Raw genomic sequence first — 21,680 nt, forward strand, 5'->3', positions numbered from 1 at the left:
CGTTCGTTCTTCGGCTTTATGTCAGTTATTTTTGAACCACATGCGTAGCATCTCTGCTGTAATAATATAAAGTAACCTGAGCAACAGATATTATTATTAGTCTTATAACGGTTTTTTATTTATTTATCAAAATAAGTAACAATTCCCAGTCAACCGAAACGCGAGAAGAGAGATTATTCTTGAGAAATTTAATATTGCTTTACACATTAAGTCTCACAATTCAGTGGTCAAGTAACAAAATAATGATTCACATCTAATAATAGGTAACGTAAGAGTAAACCATCAATAACTATGAGGAATTCTGGCTTACTTCGAATTTTTTTTTTGCTATCGTATTATAAATAAAATTATTACAAAGCAGTGTTGCGATACTATATCTGTTGATAAAAGGGAAAGTAAATTTCTCTTTTTCCTTAAATAACGAAGAAGTTACATTTGAATAAGTAATACAAATACACTTCGATACCTTCGAAATCCTTCGGTTTACAATTGCTTACTTTGAATATTAAGTCATTGCCCAACCTTTCCACCTTCATGCGATTTATCTATTGCAATGCGTATAGGTGGAATTAATCTAATAATTAATGAAAAACGCAGTAACCGCCAAAGCCTCATTCCAAAGAAACATTTTTGCGATGAGAGAGCAGCAAATACTAGGTTCACATGAAAAAAATTATTTTGCGCATTATACTCATTGTGCTTATTATTTATTAAAAATATTATTGGTTCATACAGATATTTTACAGATTTTAGAACTTTGTCAAAAACTTGGTTAATTTGGTGGAATTTTTTAATATAAAAATACTTATTAACTAAACAGAACTTCACTCACAAATAGCATAAGTTATTACACTATTACTAATAAATTAACGTTTCATCAAGTATTCTATTTTAAGTTAAGTAAAACAACTTCATGTAATTAAAATTGAACCTAATATAGTTAGTTTAGGCGCATTTCCACAAAAACTTAAGGGATATTTCTTTTTATATTATATGAAATATTAAATAACGTTCAATAAGTTAAAGCCATACATTACTTACGTCGTGACCAGTGCGTTAATTGAACATGAAAAACAAATTAGTGAAGTCATCGTGCTTTTAGCAACTAAACAAATAATCGGTGATTTCTCGCTTAATTTGTAAATTGCGTCGATTAGCTTTTCAGAAACTAAGCGTAAATTTATTGAGCTTTTGGTCCTAGTCTATATGTGAAGCTTAACATTCGAAAACCCTGTTTAACCCATACATTCTGAGAAATTCAATATGCTAATTTCAAAATGACCGATTTTATCTTCTAGATATTTTGTATCAAATATCGCAAAGAAATAATATAAAGAACTATGTGGATTAGTGTTAAAAATCAGCGGCTGTAAAACCTTTTAGTTTGGGCCTCAGATATCTGTTTTGGGATCATTTAAATGTCTTGATAGGCAATGAGGAGATCAGCTTTCTATGCTCAGCACACACGCTGTCGAGTTTTTTGACCACTACGCCGACACTACTCTTTCTTAATATTATACGACTATTTGGATTAAATTCAGAATATCTAATAGATACGGTCTGGATTCCTCGTGAGAGAGAATAGATTTTACAGTACTTTACTAAACACATTTTGTTTCAACCTTTTCCGATTAGAAATTGACTTATTAAAAATGATATTAATCTAATAGGAATAATATAAATTATTAATATTGGTTCGACCTTGATAAAAAACTTCATCGATTTTGTTAGGAATTAATTAAGACTCCACGTCTTACATAATACAAGTATTCACACTTGTACATTGTTGTCAAACACCCATTTTTCTTGTTTACAAGGTAAAATACTAAATAAACTAAAACACGCTAAGAAAAATATCGAGTTAGTATAAACGGCGTGCCCTTGAGTTTGCTGCTCTCCCTACGTAAGCTTGCTTTTATACTCTGCATCATTGTATAAATTAAGATATAATATAAATTCACGAAAAGTCAGTTTCTTTGAAATATTAATTGCTGCTGAGAGTACAGCATGTTTTATAGAGTGTATAATGTATAGCTTAATTAATTGCACAATTTATTCTTTACATAGACAGTTTTACGTTACGTTGGATGAACTTCAGCTCAATAATAAACTATAATATATTTCCACTGATTCCTGGAATTGAAATCAAAGTAATATTATCATTATGAATTCGTCTTAACCTCGTTACTCCCAAACAGACTGGCGGATATGAGATTCTTTGAGACACAATGACTGATGTCCCAAATACAGCTTCTATCTTTTATAATGAAATTTCTTCAGAGTTCACGGTACATTTTTTTTACCGACGAAAACAGTTTTATTCCATACATTAGCATTCCCAATCGATTAATGAATTGAGTTGTGCGTAATAAATAGAGAAACTTTAATCAGTTCAATCAATTAGCCATTGCCTTTTCTTTCAATATTTCTTCTTTTTTTATAAAAATCAATGAAAATATTGAATTTGAGTGTGGATGAAAACCTGGTAAATTGTTATTTTTCTTCATAAGTGTTCTCGTTTTAATGTGTTATTGTCAACAGTAGTATGGAACAATTTGAAGTAAATTTATACTTTATCATCTTAATTTTAGGTTAATTCAAGTTCACTTACAGTTGTCAATAGCTTCTCGAACATTTTCCGAGATTGTTTTAAAGTAATAAAAAAACTACATCTTAAAAGTTGTATAATACGGAAATATTACAATATCTTAAAGTTTTCTTAACTTGTCGAGGCGGATTTTTTCAAGCGCTTTTGAATAGTCATTAAGAAAGTTGAACTGACTTAAGTTATACTGAGAAGTATATTGGGGGCCCTAAGCAGAGTGTGCGGAGGCTGTACTGCGGAATCATACGCAGTATGGCATTGTATGGGGCCCCTGTATGGGATGATAGGCTGAGGGCGAGGAAGCGCACCCTACTCAGGAGGCCACAGCGAGTGATGGCGGTTCGGGCGGCTCGATGCTACCGGACCGTCTCGTTCGAGGCGGCGTGCCTGTTGGCGGGGACTCCCCCCTGGGAGTTAGAGGCGTTGGCCCTAGGCGACCTGTATCGTCTCAAGTGTGAGACTAGGGCAGGTGGCCGATGGGCTGAACTGGTCGGACCGGCAAGGAGGCAAGCCAGGGAGGCCACCTTTAATAGATGGGCCCATGATCTGGCTATGCCTAGGGCGGGAGTACGCACCGTGGAGGCGATTCGCCCATGCCTACGGGAATGGGTGAATCGCCCGAGTGGAGCCGTGTCCTTTCGGATGGCGCAGATACTGTCTGGGCATGGGTGCTTTGGGCGGTATCTGCACAGGGTGGCGAGGCGGGAAACCCTTCCCATCTGCCACCATTGTGGTGCCCCAGAGGACACGGCGGAGCACACCCTGGCCGATTGTGCCACTTGGTCGAGGCAACGCCATGACCTAGTGTCGGTCGTCGGGACGGACCTCTCGCTACCGAGCGTTGTTGCAGCAATGCTTGGTAGCCAAGAGGCATGGCGTGCGGTGGCCTTCTTCTGTGAGCATGTCCTGCTGCAGAAGGAGGCTGCCGAGCGTCAGCGGGAGGTGCGTGGCGATGGCCGAAGGGGTTGTGCTCGGCGGCGGCGAGGCGGGGGTGCGGGGGCAACACGCGAGGAGCGTTTGCCCAACAGTATCCCCCTGCGCCGTCGCTGAGCCCGTATGCAGTCATATTCGCCTGAGTTCCCTGGGTTGAATGCCTAGTGCGACCCCCGGGGGACTCAATGCGGTGCCAGACGTCATTCATTCAGAATGAATGTGTCCGGCATAGCAGGCGATATGGAGGGCTCAGGAGGAAATTTTAGTGGGTCGGGTTTCTCCCCTCTGATTAGCAGAGGGATAAGAGTTAACCATCCCCACAGTCCCCGCGATAGCGACTGCATGCGCTCGCGGGCCTGCAGCTGTGCATTTTTACCTCCTTCATAAAAAAAAAAAAAAATACTGAGAAGTGGCCAACAAACTTACCTAGTTGTTAATCTAAACTTGAACTCATAATTTCAATGTATTATTCAAAGTTATTGAAATTATGAGTACATAGATAATCCCTTAAAAAAGACATGACACTACCTACTAGAGTTCTTTATCTGTTTCATGATAAATCCAGCCGGTTTCCTCACGATGTTCATCGTACGAGCGACTGTTAAATGCGAACATAGACAAAAAGTCCATTGGTGCAGTTTAGTCCGGGGATCGATCCTACGACAGGATGGGACAACAACTCTCGGTCACTAATAGCACATAATAAATAATGTTTAAGATTTTCTTTCACCCATTTCGGTGACATGGATTGACATGGGACTTTCATACATTTGGAATTTTATGAGTTTATACTTAAAGTACGCAGTGAATCCTATTTAATAAGTCCGTCTCAGGGACTTAATATAAAATTATGTTTAGTCCCTGAGACTGAGACCCTATCGACCCTATATCTATTATATCTACAGACATTTACTGAAAACATTAAATATCAATAATGGATTTTTATTTCTTGTTTTTGAGAATATTAAGCATTCAATTAGATGCCTCATCAAGGATCGACAAACAAAAAATTCAAACCACATGGTTAAGCCACTTAATATTATTTAAGTGTGAGTGATAAAGAAAATGTATAATTTATAACATTATCTAATTGAATACTATTAAGGCAATAAGTCGCAATTAGTAGTTACTCCTACATGTAAGAATAAAACTATAACGGAATAGATAAATAAGATGCCTTTATGTTTGTTCCATACTTTATTTAGTTTTTAAGATATAACTAAAAACTAGTTTTAGACTCCCACTACATCATTTTATCCAACGCAAGAAATAATACGATTGTTACGGCATTGCGAAACGCTTTGTTTCAGGCGCCCCCAATAGAATGCGTGTGACGCTAATTAATATGTATTAATACTATTTATTACACATTAAATATACGTATTATTTATCTTATTTTATGTAAATAATTATTATGTTACCTTTTTATGCCATCTGAGATCATTTAAGTCGAAAAATCCCAATAATTTTGTTGTTGTTAGAGACCTTATGGCCAATCTGGTTCAAATCTTATAATATAACGCTCATATTCCGGTTTTTTAACAAACAATTCTACCTTTGTGTACTTTATTATCAAATTTATTGTGACAGTCGGTCATAATATTACGAACATACGACAAACTTTCACTATCTTAAATACAATTTGTAACATATACGATAAAAACGTTATTTTTAATAAGGCAAAACGTCGTACACTTAGTCGTGTATCTCTCCCAACACGAGTCTTACGGATTATTTGTAGAACATAAAATTGTAGAATACATTTTCCAAGTCTAATCGAGGGAAGCAAAAAATATATCCAGCAAACAACTACTTACACAGTTCACCATTCTCATCATTATATATAATTTAAATCAGGGAATGGATAGTCTGCCTATTTCAACTGGAACTTGTATTGCGTCTTTAACATATGCCATTTAATTTGACAACAATTTCAAGACATGCCAGATATATGAAGAACGAAAGCTTAAATCTTTGCAGTCTTACACAGCATATAAATTAAAGTTATGTAAGACGCATTTTTATTTATAAGCAAGATTTTTATTTATAATTTTTTTTATCTCATATAAAAAAAGTATTTTTAAATATCTCCTATTACATAACTTAAGATTTCACTGTTTACACTATGCTATGTTAAAGTTTTCGTATTTTCCGTTAAAAACCACGCTTTGTCGCTACTCCTCTCTTCGAAGACCCTCTGCTTAAAACCTCAGCTAGCATCGGAAAACTGACCGTTACCACACCGAATGACGTTCAGTAGCGGTCACTTAGAAGGAACGGCTAGGTTAGCCTCTAAGAAGCTTGGTGCAGCAGGGCGAAACGGCACTTTACTCCGGGCCATCTCTTACAAATTTGAATCGACGAGGACAAGTCATTTTCCGAGCGCCTTGATCCCTTGGCGTTGCGTAGAGATGTGAGGTCTGTCTGCATTCAGTTATTTGTAACAATACCTGCAGCTGAGTTTCATCATCGAACGTCAAGGCTCAATAAAAAGTACCATCGGTTTCCATACCAATTCGACTTAGGGTCCTTCAACAAAAGAGCGTACCAATTATTTAAGGGCTGACAATGTACTTCCTTCTTTTTGGCACCGTGAGGGGCCATGGTCGGTGGTATCAATTAACATCAGATGAGCGTTCTGTTACCTAAAATGGTGTCGCAAACATTCTCACAGACCGCTAAATAAACATCCATTCGCAACATTGTAGCAAATTATTTAAATGTTTTATTTGCTCTGGCTTCACAAAATCGAGGCTACAGATTCGCTATGTAATTTCTTTATTATTAACGTCATTAATTTATCTTATCAACGCCTCTCAGTGTATTTAAATACTTTTACGTAACTGGTAGTCGGCATTTAATTAAAGATGTATGTTACGATTATACGTTTTCGTGTCAATTATTCAGCTGTTGAGTAAAATCTAATGATTTTCTTTAGGAAAAGGTAAGTAATAATGAATAATATAGAAGTAAACTAGTGATAAATATATGCGTGTTATACAAAATTTCTCTTTTTATTAACGAACATGAAAAGTATAATCTCAAGAAACTAACGAAACAAAATTAACTAATAATTGTTTTTTCAGAAAAAAATGGTTTTTAATGAACCTTTAAGTACAGACGAGATTCCACCTCCATTAGTTCCAGGAATTTATCGTCCAAAAAATCGTAAGTAACGCGGCTTAAATAATATAATCTGCGTTATATTAATATTATATTTATTATTTAATAATTATTAAACTAAAACTTATTTAATATTATATTCAAATAGTCATCAGAAAAAATAGCAGTGATGAAAATCAGACCTTCTCGTCAAATTTTAAGTATTGATTGAATTCTTTGACATTGGTTTGGCTAAAGCCATTGTTCAGAAGCACGTCATCCAAAATAAAAGTAGTCATGACGGTCGGCAATCTTCAAAGGAGATGGCACCATAAGAATGAGTAGAGTATAACTTTGGTCGAGCTTTTTGAATCTAAAAGCCATCCTGTAATTCATATATAACAATTAACATCTGGCTGAGACTAATTTACTACAATTACTGTTTTCAGGTGTCCCTGGTATCAATTCATATACACGTAGGAAAAACATACGTGCCGTACTCAAAAATGGTTACCTGAATATCGAAAGTAAATCAAAACAAAGACAACTGTTCTCCAACTACATCGTATCACTCGTTGAAGCAAGGTGGAGGTGGACCCTTCTCAATTTTGTAAGCGCACACACATGCATTTGGCTTTTTTTTGGAACTATCTATTGGATTATTTCGTATAACCATGACGACTTCTTACCTCTACACATTTCTCAAAACGATTCAAAGACAACACCGTGCATACGAAATTTATATGGGTTTACTTCGGCTTTCCTCTTCAGCATCGAAGTTCACACAACAGTCGCATACGGAAAGCGAGCAATCACACTTGAATGTCCCCAGACTGTAACTGCGATGTGCTTACAATGCATTGTGAGCTCAATATTCCAGGCAATAATGGTCGGCATACTTTTCGCAAAGTTGACTCGTCCTCGAGCCAGGACGCAGACAATTCTTTTCAGCAGACAAGCAGTTATAAATCTGAGAAATGACAAATTCTGTCTAATATTCAGAGTCGGCGATATGAGGAAGTCTAGAATATTGAATATAAAGCCTCAAGCCTACGTAATAAGGTTTCAAACTCAGCACAAACAGATGACTATCAGCGATCAAATTGAATTGAATGTTGATGTAGATGAATGCGAACAAACTTTTTTTCTATGGCCAATTACGGTGGTCCATTGGATAGATGAACAGAGTCCGTTTTACAAACTATCAGCAGCTGACCTGTTGTGTAGTAAAATAGAAATACTCGTCGTTTTTGAAGGTATGATAGAATCAACCGGTCAATCGGTGCAAGCGCGGTCGAGTTTTATAGAGTGTGATATATTTTGGGGTCATAGATTTGCTACGATGATTGGCTATGATACAGAGAGGATGATGTATGATGTCGATTTTTCAAAGCTATCAGAAATTCAACAGGTCGACACTCCTTTGTGTTCTGCGAGTGAATTTAGCACATTGTTATCAGTCATTTCGGACACTTCACGGGAGTTCAATACATCGCAAGAATTTAATGAACGGACGTGAGTTGTAACAAAGAGGTGGTTTAATTCTCTGAGTATTTAAATATGTAATTTCTAAATTCAAATAACTACCTCAATTTTTTATTGACTTGGCCTTCGAGTGCCCCTTTTAACAGTTTTATTTGAAATTGATACTCACTACTGTGTTTCATACAATAATTAAAATCAATTTTTCAAAAAAAATTAAAACAAGTTCTAATGAGAAAGAAATACAAATTTTCTACCAGTTAAATGTATATATAAGACTGTAAAAATGATAGTTATAGCTTGGTAATCATAGTTTTCTAATGTTTTTTTTTCATTCGCTGATGCTTTTATCTTTTGCCATGACAAAAAAATATATTAGTGGCCCTGTTTCGTGATCAGTTGTCAATCTAATAGGCAATTACTTGATCAACCTGCAGGGTTTGACACACGCCTTTGACTTTTTGGGTCTAAGACCAATGACGAATGTTAAATGCGCACATAGACAGTCTATTGGTGCACAGAAGGGGATCGAACCTACGACCTTAGGGATGAGGGACGCATGCGGAAGCCACTAGCCAAACACTCCTCGCATTTCATGATATACGAAATAAACTCTCTCCACAAGTTACGAAAAAGGTTTGCGTTATCGAAATTATTATATTATATTACGCAGGCTTGACTCAAACGAATTCAAAGTAAATTTTGAAAATAACGTATTCAAAATTTTGAAGAAGTTATAACAAGATTTAAGATGAGCTTTAATAAATTAGTAAAGTTTTTATCAGTGTTTCAAAATTAATTAGCAAAAGGTTTGAATCAAATGGCTGAATACACATACTATCATGTTATGTAAACGTATCAAATATCAAAATATTGTGAAATAAAAAGACGTGTTTACTGTTCACTAAGTAGTTTATGTTATTGTAATTAAATATTTCGATGAAAGTTGTAAAAAATAAAACACCTATTAAAATGTTACATTATTGATAGTCCTTTTTTGTTTAGCATTAAACCACTTAAGTGTAAAATGACTAGAACTGACTCGCACTTATTCAATTTAATAGAAATTAAAATGAATTTATCAATGATTGAATTTACTTCTCATGAATACTCTAACTACTAATGTCCTGTGTATTAAACCAAAATAACAAAGTTATTTAATAACAACAATAAATCGTTTATTTGCCAAGATATCGATCAACTACAATTTGACACATTTATTTGGGATCGGCGGGGCGGTCATCTTTTACCGCCCGTATTGCGATAAAAAACTCCGATCTCGTGAGTTTTGAAAATAAAACTCCATACAAAACAAACAGTCCACGAAAAACAAAACGTCCTAGGTGCGACCTGTTAATAAATAAATAAGATTATACTCATTTAATTTTTAATTGAGTAACTTAAGTGTTTATTGAAGTGACATATTTTGAATCACATAATTAATAAAGGCGAACTTCGTTTTATGCACACATACAAGGTTGAAGTTAGCTCCAGGCCGTCATACGAGTAATGTTGTACGTGACTTAACCTGAGATCTATAGAACGCGTTTTGGGCTTTTAGATAGCCCTAATCATCGACAATACCGATGTAAAATAATTCTGAATCTTAAGACAAATTAAACAAATTGTATGCGTGTACTAGTGTACACATGAATTAAGTGAAACTTCTTTATGACCTTATTTTATTTTTAGATCAAGTTTAACAAAAGGCTTTTATTAACATAGACACGAAAACAAATAATACAATTATTTCATTTTACCTTATTACTACTAAGATTATTACAGAATTTCATTAATTATTAAAGAATTATTACTACCATTGTTATCGTTATTATTTATTTTCGGTAATTTTTTTTCTAATAATATATATATATATGATTTCGGTTTAAAAAACGTTAAAAGTATTATTGGTGTTTCTAGATTTATTGAAATGTTGCCTCAGGAGAACTTTTAGTCATATATCTATATGTATAAAGTAAAGTCGTGTTAGTTATATATAACTAATAGTTCAAGAACGTCTCAACCGGTTTGGCTGAACATTGTTGGGGATGTACCATAGAACCATAACAAAACTAAGTATGATAATTTAACAATTAGAAGTTCAATTTTGAGTTTCAATTAGATTATCGTGCCGATATTCATCATATCATTATCATTTAAATAATGCCAAGCCAAGACTATCGAATCTTTTCCCGCAAAGGCGTAATGCAATAAGTGGGTTACCGATTATATAAGTATTTAAATAGTTCAGATAATTTACAATTAGATGTTTTTTGATTTGAATTTAGTATTCAAGATGTGGGTACCGTCTGTTGGGTCCGCTAGCAATAATTAAATAGAACTATATTTAAATATTTCATCAAAACGAGATTCATAAGAAAAATCTTTAACATACAACATAAACATCACTTATAAAATTTATATTAAAAAAATCGTAAGGTTCATTTTTATATTATCCGGCTTTATTAAAACTTTGATGCGATTTAAGTTAAACAACTTACAGTGTTTGTGATTTATAAGTTTGTAAAAAAACAATGTTATTTGAAACCATACTGCTATGTATTTATCTGTACCGCACTCTATCATATTGTAAAATTCCATGATACGTGACTCTGAAAAGCGAAATTAGAAATGAAAACTTTCCTTTCATGGCAAAGTCCGCATCTAAATTATGATATCTGAGGGACGCCCGTAAATGTACGTAAAAAAGTAGTAGGAATTGGTTTATCTCTGTCATGATATGAGATAGGACAGGACAGGTTTTTGAATTACGGTTGTTGTCAGGATTCAAGAAAAGTGAGTTGTAAGAACATATTTGGATGATATTTTACAATCCCATTTCTCCTAACTAGCTTTTTGTACCAAAATATTATTTTGTTTGCTACAGCTTGACTTTTAAGAGAAACATCTGGAGGGCACAATTAAGCATTTTATTATTGTTTTTTAGCAAATTAATGATTATCATAGCTAAATGGGGAATCAAACAGAATCTCCATCGAAACTCAAACACATCGAAATTACCTCCGAATAAGGTATTTGAATTACCTAAAGTAGAAAATAAAGTTTCACGTATTTAATTTAAGTTTTTTTTATTGCTAAATAGTTGAATTTACTTTAGGCCAATTTAGGCTACCAAGAGTACAGTGCATAAGGGTGTTTTAATTATATGTGCTCTTCTATGACAAGAATTAATTAAACGTAAACAATATGTTGGGTTAATTTTCATTTTCCGTGTTACACAAACACTCGTTACTTTTATAATCGCGCCAAATTTAATGGATTTTTGTGTCATTCTTTAGATCAATACCCTAGTAATCACTAAACTTTAATGAATTATGAAACATCTCGCACACAAAACGGTTTAAACCGATTTAAACGATACTCGTATGAACATAAAAAATGTCATACGAGATCGTGTTTATACTAGTCGAGATTCTCGTAAGTAAGAATCTTCTTACTGCCTTAACTATCGCCTTACTTATCCCGTAGCAATAAATTACTGGTGATTATTGCTGGTGATAGTCGCGTGGAGAGAAACTCTCTCCATCTAAATGGGCCATAAATACACTGTTACAAACTGTACTGTTACAATTGATAATTAACAAAATATTACATTTGAATTTGCACCTGTCATTTTTAGATCATTCATGTGTTTTCTCATTGTGTCACCAAAACATTGTACAATTTTGAGATATTAAAATGGAATGTGGTGATAAAGAAAACCGAATCGCTGTGATTGCATTACACAAAGTAGGTGTGCAATGCAATTTTTAAAACTCTCCATGCTCTCGGTATTTTTAAAGTTTGTATACCGGTCTATTAGTTGTAACTACAACGAGAGCTCCTCTGTTTGTGACAGAAAAAGATTTGGCCGTCCACGTAGCGTTCGTACGAAAAAGGTGATCAAAGCAGTACGGGAAAGAATTCGAAGAAATCCTTTCCAAAACCAGATATTTTATCTTGGTATATGAAGATAACACCATGTCGCGTATTTTAACTGACTTTCTTAACTGATGTTTTAAAAAAGAATAGGGTGGTAAAACCGAAACAATTACTGAAGCGGTTCGCAAAGTCAGGTCATAGAAAAATTTAGTTAACGGATGAACGGCTCAAAGCTCTAAAGAAGCTTTTCAATTAGTCGACAAAGTGCAACGCAATGCAATATCCGACTTCAGTTATAGTTTGCTGGGGTATTAGCTATGAAGGAGTGACTGAGCCATACTTTTATGAACAAGTTACTAAAGCATCGGCATAAGTGTCAATCATCAATATACCATTCATGAGAAGGTAGTGAAAAGAAGAAGAACAGCACAATTTTAATAACCAAGAATGGTCCTTCTAGCAAGACTCGGCGCCGGGTCATAAAGCTCGGTCTACGCAGTCTTATTTATTTATTTATTTTAAAAGGCACACTAACGAAACACTTACAGAAAACACATGACATACAATAACACGATACATGCATGTGAATCAATAACAAGGGAAACATTAAAATGACAAAGAGAAAATAACTTAAACATTGAAAGCAAAAGACAAACCAGACCAAAAAATACAAATAATACAATTGCAATTTAACATTTTAATATATTTCTACTATGCAATTGTCACTATTGGTCCCGGATCAACAGTGGCTGCAGCATCTTACGTCTGAAGACATGGAGACTGTCATAAAATGGATCTGCATCGCATGTACTCAGAGCGTCGTTCAATGCAGATAGAGATCTGTTTAGTGGAGCATCACAACCCACGTTAGTCCTCACTGCACGAACGTAAAAAAGGACTGAAGTGTTTCTTGTGTTCCTCTTTAAGAGGAAGTTCACTTGACTTAAAACATTATGTAAATCTACCAAGTTATTTAAAATATCTATTATCGATGGCAGTTAATTCGTTCGATTCTGTCAATATGGACCAAATATTGTGGGTTCCAAACAATACTACCGTAGTCCAAATGCTGACTGGTAGTTTCTTTTTAGAAAAAGTGATCTGCGAACATTTTTTGGCATTTAGAAGCATTTTGTTATGATCGCACCACCTCTGTATACCGACGACGTCACTTTGCAATAACTCCACATCTCGAGCGCTATTAATTATTTTAAAAATGTTCATATAATCCGCATACAATGAAAAATTACTAAATTTTACAAACGAACCTTTCTGTCTGTCTTGGTTGGAAACGAACCTTTTGGACTTCATCAGAACTGAAGACTGGCCGTAGTCTAGTCCCGATCATAATTCGATGGATTATAATTTATAGTCAGTTTTATAGAGTACGGCTTGCTCAAAATGCCATGATAATTTGGAATCCGCACAATCCGTACGATTGGCAGCGAAACATTTTGCCATAGAAAGAGTTCACGCTTCTATATATATATATATATATATATCTGGCCTCGACGATTGTATTGTGGCCAATGAAGACCACTTCGAATAAGCCTTATATATTTAAAATTTTATATTTTAATGTATACTAATACACTAATACAAACTAATACACTGTAAAAGTAATATATGTTATTTGCAATAGAACATTTTTTTTTGTTTCAGTATTTATAAGGGAGTATATAAATGTAAAGTCGAGATAAGTGGTGTAGGCGTAGCGTCATCTATGATGCTAACATGGCGTAATACAGGGTTCGATATGTTCTAAGACTCAAGATTTTGTGTTTCTCCTATCAATATCATTAAAATCGTATAATGATTACGAGTATGTAAGTATTCTTTAAGGTTATTTGCGTAGTGACTGTCACCTGATGCCATTTTAACGGGACGGGTTATTACGTGCTCAGTACCTCACCTGGTTTCTTATGCATTCGGGTGCTTAGACACGGCGAACGTGTGATTAATCTTCCTCGATAATTAGAAGGTCGAGGTATTCAATTGACGTAATGTTATGTAATATAATTAAATAATTGAATGTCAGCCTTGATGCGCTTGTATCCCGTCACTAAAGTGCGCTTAAAACACGGTGGTACGTACCTAGAGTATCTTTCCTATGGTAGCAATGATATGTACAATGAAGTGAATTCAACGACAAAATTCCTATAGTTCATTACCTGTGGCTTTCTACATTCGTTGCTCCACGCGTAACCCTTCACCTTTCTAATGGAGTGTTGCCCTCATTCCTTGTTCCTGTGACAGATCCTCTTTAATTTATTATTCTATAATTTTATTTGCTTATTCAAATTATTTTCTTAAAAGTAGTCTCCTATTTTATACCATGCGCTAACTCGTAGAACTTGTAAACGCGAGTTTGAGTTAAAAGTTGGTGTTGAAAATAACAATGTGGTTTAACTACATTATAATAATGTTGTTACATAACAGTATTCAGCTTTCCGGCGTTTCTTGTCCAACTGTTGGCTTGGCACTTATGCGTTAAAGGAGGATAAAATTATATTCGAATAATTTCTATCGAAAGATTAAGTTTGCCTTATCTTATTTATTGGTTATATGATGAAATAAAAATCAGGATAAATATCTAATCCTAGTGTAATTAGAAGCTTATGTTGTTTTGTGATATTTCGTGTAAAATAAGACGGACGAACATAAGCATTGGCAAATTGCATTGGAATCCAAAGTGTAGATATATCTTTCATAATAATTCCATTTCCATTTAATAAACAAGTTACTAAAAAAATATTTTTGTTTTGTTTTGTACAGATACTGTATCTCTCAGTAACGTAATGTAAGGAAACTGTACGTTGTCAATCGACTGCCATGAATTAAGAAACAAATGGACAAGGAGTTTGAAAAAGCTATTCTAATAATAATCGTATCATGATTATTTATTAGAGGGAGTATCCTCTACAAACAAACAAACACACTACTAACCATGGTTCTTTTTATCTTTTTTGTAAATTTAATTTAATTTGTTGCAAGTCACACATTAAAAGTATTTGATGGGGGTGTCAGAATAAATGCAATTCATTTTATAACTAAGCTTTAACTTTTATATAAATTATTGAATCGCAGTTAAGGCATTAGTGTCCAGTTTAAGAGTCGGGTGAGTGCAGTGCGGATTGCGAGTCGCCTCCAGCTCATAAATCACTACGTTTTAGCGCAACGAGCTAACAGCTCGCTCGTCGGATCACTCGCGATGCCAAACTGATGCTTGTTTAAAGTTTTGAATATATCAAAACTCTATTTATTTGCCAAAGTTACGTTTTTGAACGTTATCATTAATGTACCACACGATCTCTCTAGTTTAAAATTATTTCATTTGATTATGAAATTGAATTCCAGTTTAAAACTCGGTCTTCCCTTTCTATGCGCTATATTATTTCTAAAAATATTAAATTTTAATCTGCCCCAGACAGAAAAATCTACATCTTCTGCACTTTACCTTCTAAGTAAATGAAAACTTTTGCTTCTAATCTTTTCCTGGCCAGAAGATTGGAAAAACATCAATCAATAAACCGGTAATTTGGTAGATTGTCGTGACACACCATCGACATTTGCCGCGGTCAAAATATATACGCAATAACATCTTCCCTTCTGATTTACATGGTTGTAGTGAAAGGTCGAAACTCAACATTTTTGTAACAGGCTGGTTAATATTTTTATAATTCCAATATTATCTGTGTATAGCACCTCGCTATATAAAAGACAGCTACGCCATGGCAATCGAATAGTTTTTTAATAAAAATTATCACCTTCCCATAAAGCTTAGAGAACACTACCCTAAAACGCTTTTAAGGGTACACCTTACCCTTACCTTTAGAATTTAAAGCCACGTTTTTTCTACCGCACGATCCTCATGAATCAGTTGCGCATATAAGACATGATAGCTTAGAATTTCGTTCCCTTAGATACAATTTATTTAGTATTGTCTTTTGTTTACATGGCGTTTACACTTTAAGAAAACACTTTTTAAACGGATTGAAGCTATGTATTATTATTATAAACTTATAATTATTTACATAATTTTAAATTTTCCGACGACGTGGTCACGGTGACTGAATACGAAAGGTGTTGAATGTCAAAAGTATGACAGCTGTAGAGAAGTTGTTATCTGTATTCATTTGCCCGGAGTTGGTATCGACTAAAAGATGACAGATTTTTGCAGAAATGACTCACGGTGTCCTCTATTTTCGCGGATTGTTTGTCTTGGGGAGGGGGGAGGGGATCATCTATCTCTGCTCCACTCTAATACTTGTGATGTTGTCACGTTAAACTGCCGACTTTATAGACAATTTTTTTTCATATGATTTATAAAAAAATAAAAAAATTACATTAAATGTCTAAAAACCAATCTAACAGTAACATCTAAAGAATTGATGGGATTATTGTGTATGGAAGACGCAATTGTGAATTATTGGGTCGATATCGAACGAGATACGTAAGAGCTTTCTCCCATCTCCAAGGTGCTGCGGTAATATAACATTTCCGGCTAAGTTATATGTACCCGGCTTTTGATAAAGATGTAGCACTTTGTGATTTTCTATAGGATCAAAGTTTTTTATACAAACAGGAATATCTTTCTTGTTTCAGTGAGTAATCAAAATAATATACATTATGACCACCCCTATCTTTTAAGTCTTTTTTATTAGCTTTTATATAACAGGAGGCCTGTGCGTACAAACGGGCCAGAGGCTCATCTGATGTTAAGTGTTACCGCTGCCCTTGGACATTTCAATGCAAGATCTTTAGAAGATAGAGAGAATTTAAGAATTGGTACCCTCTTTCCTTAAAGGTAGGGTAGAGGCAAATTTGTTTGGAAATACTGCAGTAGCTGTTGTGCTGCTGTGTGCTGTTTTAAAAACGCTTCGTACGTTCTTAGTACGAGCGAGTCCTCCCTGTGTAGTCTTGGAATGGAGGACTGGTAAAACTCCCTAGAACAGCTTTGGCGAAAGACCAGAAGGCTCGAGTCCCTGAAAGGAGGCGGGCCAATTTTTCGGGCGGGCCTTTCAACAAATCTGGCAATGTGCTCAGAGTTTTTCGTAGCAATATCCTGTTTGAAGGAGCTGGATGCAGAATTGTATGCTTTTTTTAGTTCGCTGGTATTGGCATCACTAGATGTTGCAGCCTTCTACGCAAGGCTGCCTTTCAAGAACATTTAAACCACGGCTGTGACTTGCCACCACCCAAGAAAATGGAATAAAGAGTATCATGCTCTGCAGAACTTTTACGGTGACAGTGTCAGCGACGGATTTTAGAGCATCCGACGGTATGAAAGACCGTATCCCATCCCAATCTGCAGGCTGTAGAGGGCGCGTAGTAAGCACAGTACTCCACGCGCTATCCGAAAAAACCAGAGGATGGGCGACAGAAACTTGGTAGTTTAAGCAGAAAATCCGTTCCGTCCGTTCATTCAAGCGTCCCGAGGTGACAAGAACAGACGTCCTCTCGTACACGTAAACTCCCGCCCGTGGCACAAAGGATTATTACAATTTGTAACCCGGATAGGAGAGTATCAGCCGGGGAGCAGTAGATCCCTCCAACATTGGTTCACGACCATAAAGTCCACAAAGAACTTCCACATTCTTACGCTAACGCTAAGATGTTCATCGACAAAATCGGGATCAAATTGATCAAGTTGATGACGTCATACATGACGATGACCTACAGGTTATTTTAAAGAAAATGTCAGCCAATTACTAATTGAGCTAGTAAATGATTCGTGATTTTACAGACTAAGGTGTTTCAATGATAGTGGATTCGATTATAGTCGACATTATAGGTGACATTTTTTTATAAATCTTATCTTATAATTATTAAGATATATATAAAAAGGTATTTAAAGATAAAAAATTGAATTATCATAGGGTTTCGGAAAATTCAAAGCTATCAAGATGTTACTTATAACTTTTCATTCCGTTCCACGTCAACTCCACTTACGTCGAGCAAGTTATGATTAAATTAGATTATTGGGTTTTACTCCAGTGATACAGTTTTATTGAACCCACAAAACTTATTTCAAAGCTTGATATGTATGTTCACCTTGGAAAAAGAGTTTCGAAATAAATAACTTCGCTTTGTTGGTTTTAAGCCAGGCTTGGGTAGTTCGTGCCTTGTGAGCAGGTGCAGAATCCTGCTAGAAAGTCCACGGTATATTTTTAAAAGAGTATTGCTGAGAGGTTTTACAATACTGTATCTTGATACACTTTGGCTGAAGTTTTCACTCCTTTTTCACAAAAATGTAGTTTAGTGACTTCTTGATAAGACATGCCCCACCAAACCATCGCTAACGCAGGATGTGGCCCACGTTGTACCTTTCTAGCTTCTTTAGAACTGTGAGCGTACACTTTATCAATTTGGCTAATGTAGTGTTTATTTATTTAATGTATGGCCAAATTATTACTAAAAAAGATTGTTCAATGGAAAAAAATGAATAACTTGCATTAATGATTGTCTTCATACCAAGTTCAACAATAACAACTTCACTTTCAGTTAAAAGTTTAGCACAAATTAAACAATATTCTGACATTTTTGTTATAAAATTCAAAACAGCACAATAAAACTTTTTGATTTCAACTACTATTTGAGAAGAAGTAAATCCATTTATTTTGACCGATTGTACACGATTAGATAGATATGCTGTAAACCATCTTAAAAGATTGCCCTTAATACCATTAAAGGCAGCTTTTGTAAAAGCATCATATGTAATGAAGCAAAATGTTATTAGTAGAAAAAAGGACTTTAGAGAGAGTAGATTTAGCAGCTGCGAATCCATGCTGTTGGTTTATAATAACGTGCCTTAAGTTGGGATTAATGCGTCGATGAACTAATCTTTCCAGGACCTTAGGAATTGCAGAAAGTATTGAAATCGTTCGGTAATTTTCAACATCACTCTGTATATAAGATAATTTCCAGCAATCAGTAACAACCACTGGACATACACTTATTAAATATAATCTGTAATGGGACACACAATGAATGATGCTTAAAAAAATTAGTTTAATTTGGTCTGGACCTCCTAACAGGTTAGATACATAGAGAGAAAATTTAAGATTATTTATTGTATTAACAGGAGTAGAACAAAATTAAATTTTGTACGATAATTATTCCTGTCTTTTGTGCTCGCACTTTACCCACTAACCCGCTAATTACGAAGTTAATCTCGATGGAGTGACGATATTTTTTCGACTTAATACAATATATATTTTACAGTTAATAAATCAGTATTGTGTTAGAAGTTATAAAATTATACGAACATAAAGTCATACAAGAAAATGACATAATATTTTGTTGGCAACATTATAAGCACATAAATCATTTTAAATCTTTCTCGCGAGCAGCTTAGAATGAACTTATTATTATTTTGGCACGGCCAGGTTTTATATAACGTCGAGTTACAGTTCTTAATAAATTGTCTTCCGTTAGCAACTCTGTGTTACAGGCGTTTGTAAATTAAGATATCTATTCATCTATGAATCAGTAATTAGAACAGTTAAAATACTTGTAACTTCTATTTATTGTAATATTATTACAATTTATTATTATATTATGCAATAAGCAACCGTAAAGTAAGTTAATGATTAAAACTGTCAATAATAAAATTACTTACAAACATTTTTAAAAGATAGTGTAGTACCACCGTACGAGCGAGTGTTAAATGTACTGTGTGTCACGTACTTGGAAAAGTTCATTGGTGCACAGCTGGGATTTCGAATTACGATCTTAGAAATGACAGTTGCACGCTCGAGCCTCTAGGCCAACTGCGCTATAAGCTTCCGTTAAACGTAAATTAATCAAGAAGTTTTTTTTATAAATTCGACGAATATTTAAATGATCTTTAGGATTGAATTAGCGATTACAAAAATCGGCGGAGAGTTTCTTACATTCTTGCCCGGTCTACTCTCTTGACTTGTACATTTTGAATCAATTTATATTTTTTTCTGTTGACGTTCATAAATGTACTTGTTTACCTATACGATTAAAGTTATTTTGAATTTGAGTTCGAGTTAATAAAAACTTTAATATGATAAGAATTAAAACCAATTTCTTGAAAAATACTTAAGCTCCTAGAGTATTTTTACAATGTATAATTTTGTATTAAATCAGTATTAGGTTTCTGTAAAAACAGAAAAGAAAAATATAAATAGAATATTCAGCAACGATAGAGTCATTAAGTAATAGTTTAATCAACCTGTTTATCGTTGTATTTTTAATCCATTTATACGTTAGGGGTAATATTCGGCTGTTAAGTTATTTATTAGTATCAATTAACCACAAAATAAATAGTTATTTGACGACAGGCCTAAATAAACAGCATTAATATCCGCCACCATACAAAACCCGACCATTCTTACCTCATAAAAATGGATATTTCCCTACTAAACCTTAACATAAACACAACAAAACAAATATATAAGATAATACTACAATAGCGCTTATTTCCGCGGCATAAAATTGATAATCGTTTGATAGACCTACCTAAACGTTGGCAAAACCCCTCCATATAATGTCTTCTAATTCGGTCATAAAAGTATAGCGATCTTAAGTTTACTGCAATCTAAAGTTAATAACTTAGAAGATGCTTTACGCAAGCCCTTTGATGGTTTATAAAACATTATTGACGTCTGTCCTAAAATTTGTAGAGGGAATATAAATTTGCTGTGTACAATAAAAGTCTAAGCCCGAAGCATAAAAATTTTAAAAGTACATTTTGTTAACTGGTAGAAATTAATAATATGTGTTAATTAAATAAATAAACAAATTTATACAAAGTGAAACCTGTGCTAATAAAGTCAATTCATAATATTGTGTATTCTTACTAAATTAAAATTTGGCTTATCAGTGTTAAAGATATTGACAGAACCTCATCGAAACTGATATATCTTGGAAACCCTTTATATTTAGTAATCATTAGAATCAGTATGATTTTTTTATAAAAAAGAATTTGGCTTTGTCTCTTAAGCCTAATCTCAATATGTTGTCGTCAAACAAAGCGTTGTAGTCAACATGGACGTCATGGCATTCGTTGGGTGCAAATCGAAGACTCAAACTGATCTAGTTATCTCGAACGCCTGTCAGTTATAAGGCGAATGAGAAAAGTCAAGCAACGCCTTTCCGACCGCACTTCGCTCCATATTACTAACCCGGCGTGACTTGTCTTAGGGAAGGCAAGGAAAACCGCGTTTGAGTTGTTTCGGTTGGAGGTATAAAACTTGCATTTCTAATGTTCTCTAATGTATTATAAGATTAATCGGTCCAACTGAGGTAATCGCCGGATAATCTATTGGCCAATGAAGAGGAGAATACGTATGACATGTAACATTGCTCTTTCTATTCCATTTTCTTTGGGGTGAATATTCTACGTGACGATAGTTTTGATGGCATAGGACAACCGAAAGCTTTGATTACTCGGAGGCACGGGTATGCTCATTTGAGCTGGTTCATTTAGTTCCATATTGTATACTTTAATAATTTGCTGTAAATTGACGGTTTTCAAAAAAAACATGTTTGGTATATGTCTATTATACTGACAATAGTCCTAAAAGTTAAACTGGGTAAGACATCCGTGACTGCTGGGTTTGGCGTGTTTATGTATATTTACTGTTACGTCAGAATTTTTAATCTTACCCTCGCACTGATGATAGAGGAAGTCTGAGCCACTGTA

At 34.6% G+C, this 21,680-nt stretch overlaps 1 protein-coding gene across 1 annotated transcript; it reads left to right on the forward strand.

Moving 5' to 3' along the window:
- The first annotated feature begins 6,395 nt into the window (after positions 1-6,395).
- On the forward strand, positions 6,396-9,130 carry LOC123716206 (G protein-activated inward rectifier potassium channel 4-like). The gene is made up of 3 exons (XM_045671831.1): positions 6,396-6,482; positions 6,625-6,706; positions 7,090-9,130. The coding sequence occupies exons 2-3, from the start codon at positions 6,631-6,633 to the stop codon at positions 8,157-8,159; spliced, it is 1,146 nt and encodes a 381-aa protein (XP_045527787.1). The 5' UTR covers positions 6,396-6,482; positions 6,625-6,630; the 3' UTR covers positions 8,160-9,130.
- The last annotated feature ends 12,550 nt before the right edge of the window (positions 9,131-21,680 follow it).

This window comes from Pieris brassicae, chromosome 11, assembly GCF_905147105.1.
Source record: "Pieris brassicae chromosome 11, ilPieBrab1.1, whole genome shotgun sequence".
Classification (NCBI taxonomy): Eukaryota; Metazoa; Arthropoda; class Insecta; order Lepidoptera; family Pieridae; genus Pieris; species Pieris brassicae.

What these genes read in the sequence shown, in the direction of transcription:
- LOC123716206 (XM_045671831.1), top strand. Translation starts at nt 6,631, where the DNA reads ATGGTTTTTAATGAACCTTTAAGTACAGACGAGATTCCACCTCCATTA. An exon ending in AATTTATCGTCCAAAAAATC is followed by an intron (nt 6,707 to 7,089) that starts GTAAGTAACGCG and finishes TACTGTTTTCAG; the next exon opens with GTGTCCCTGGTATCAATTCA.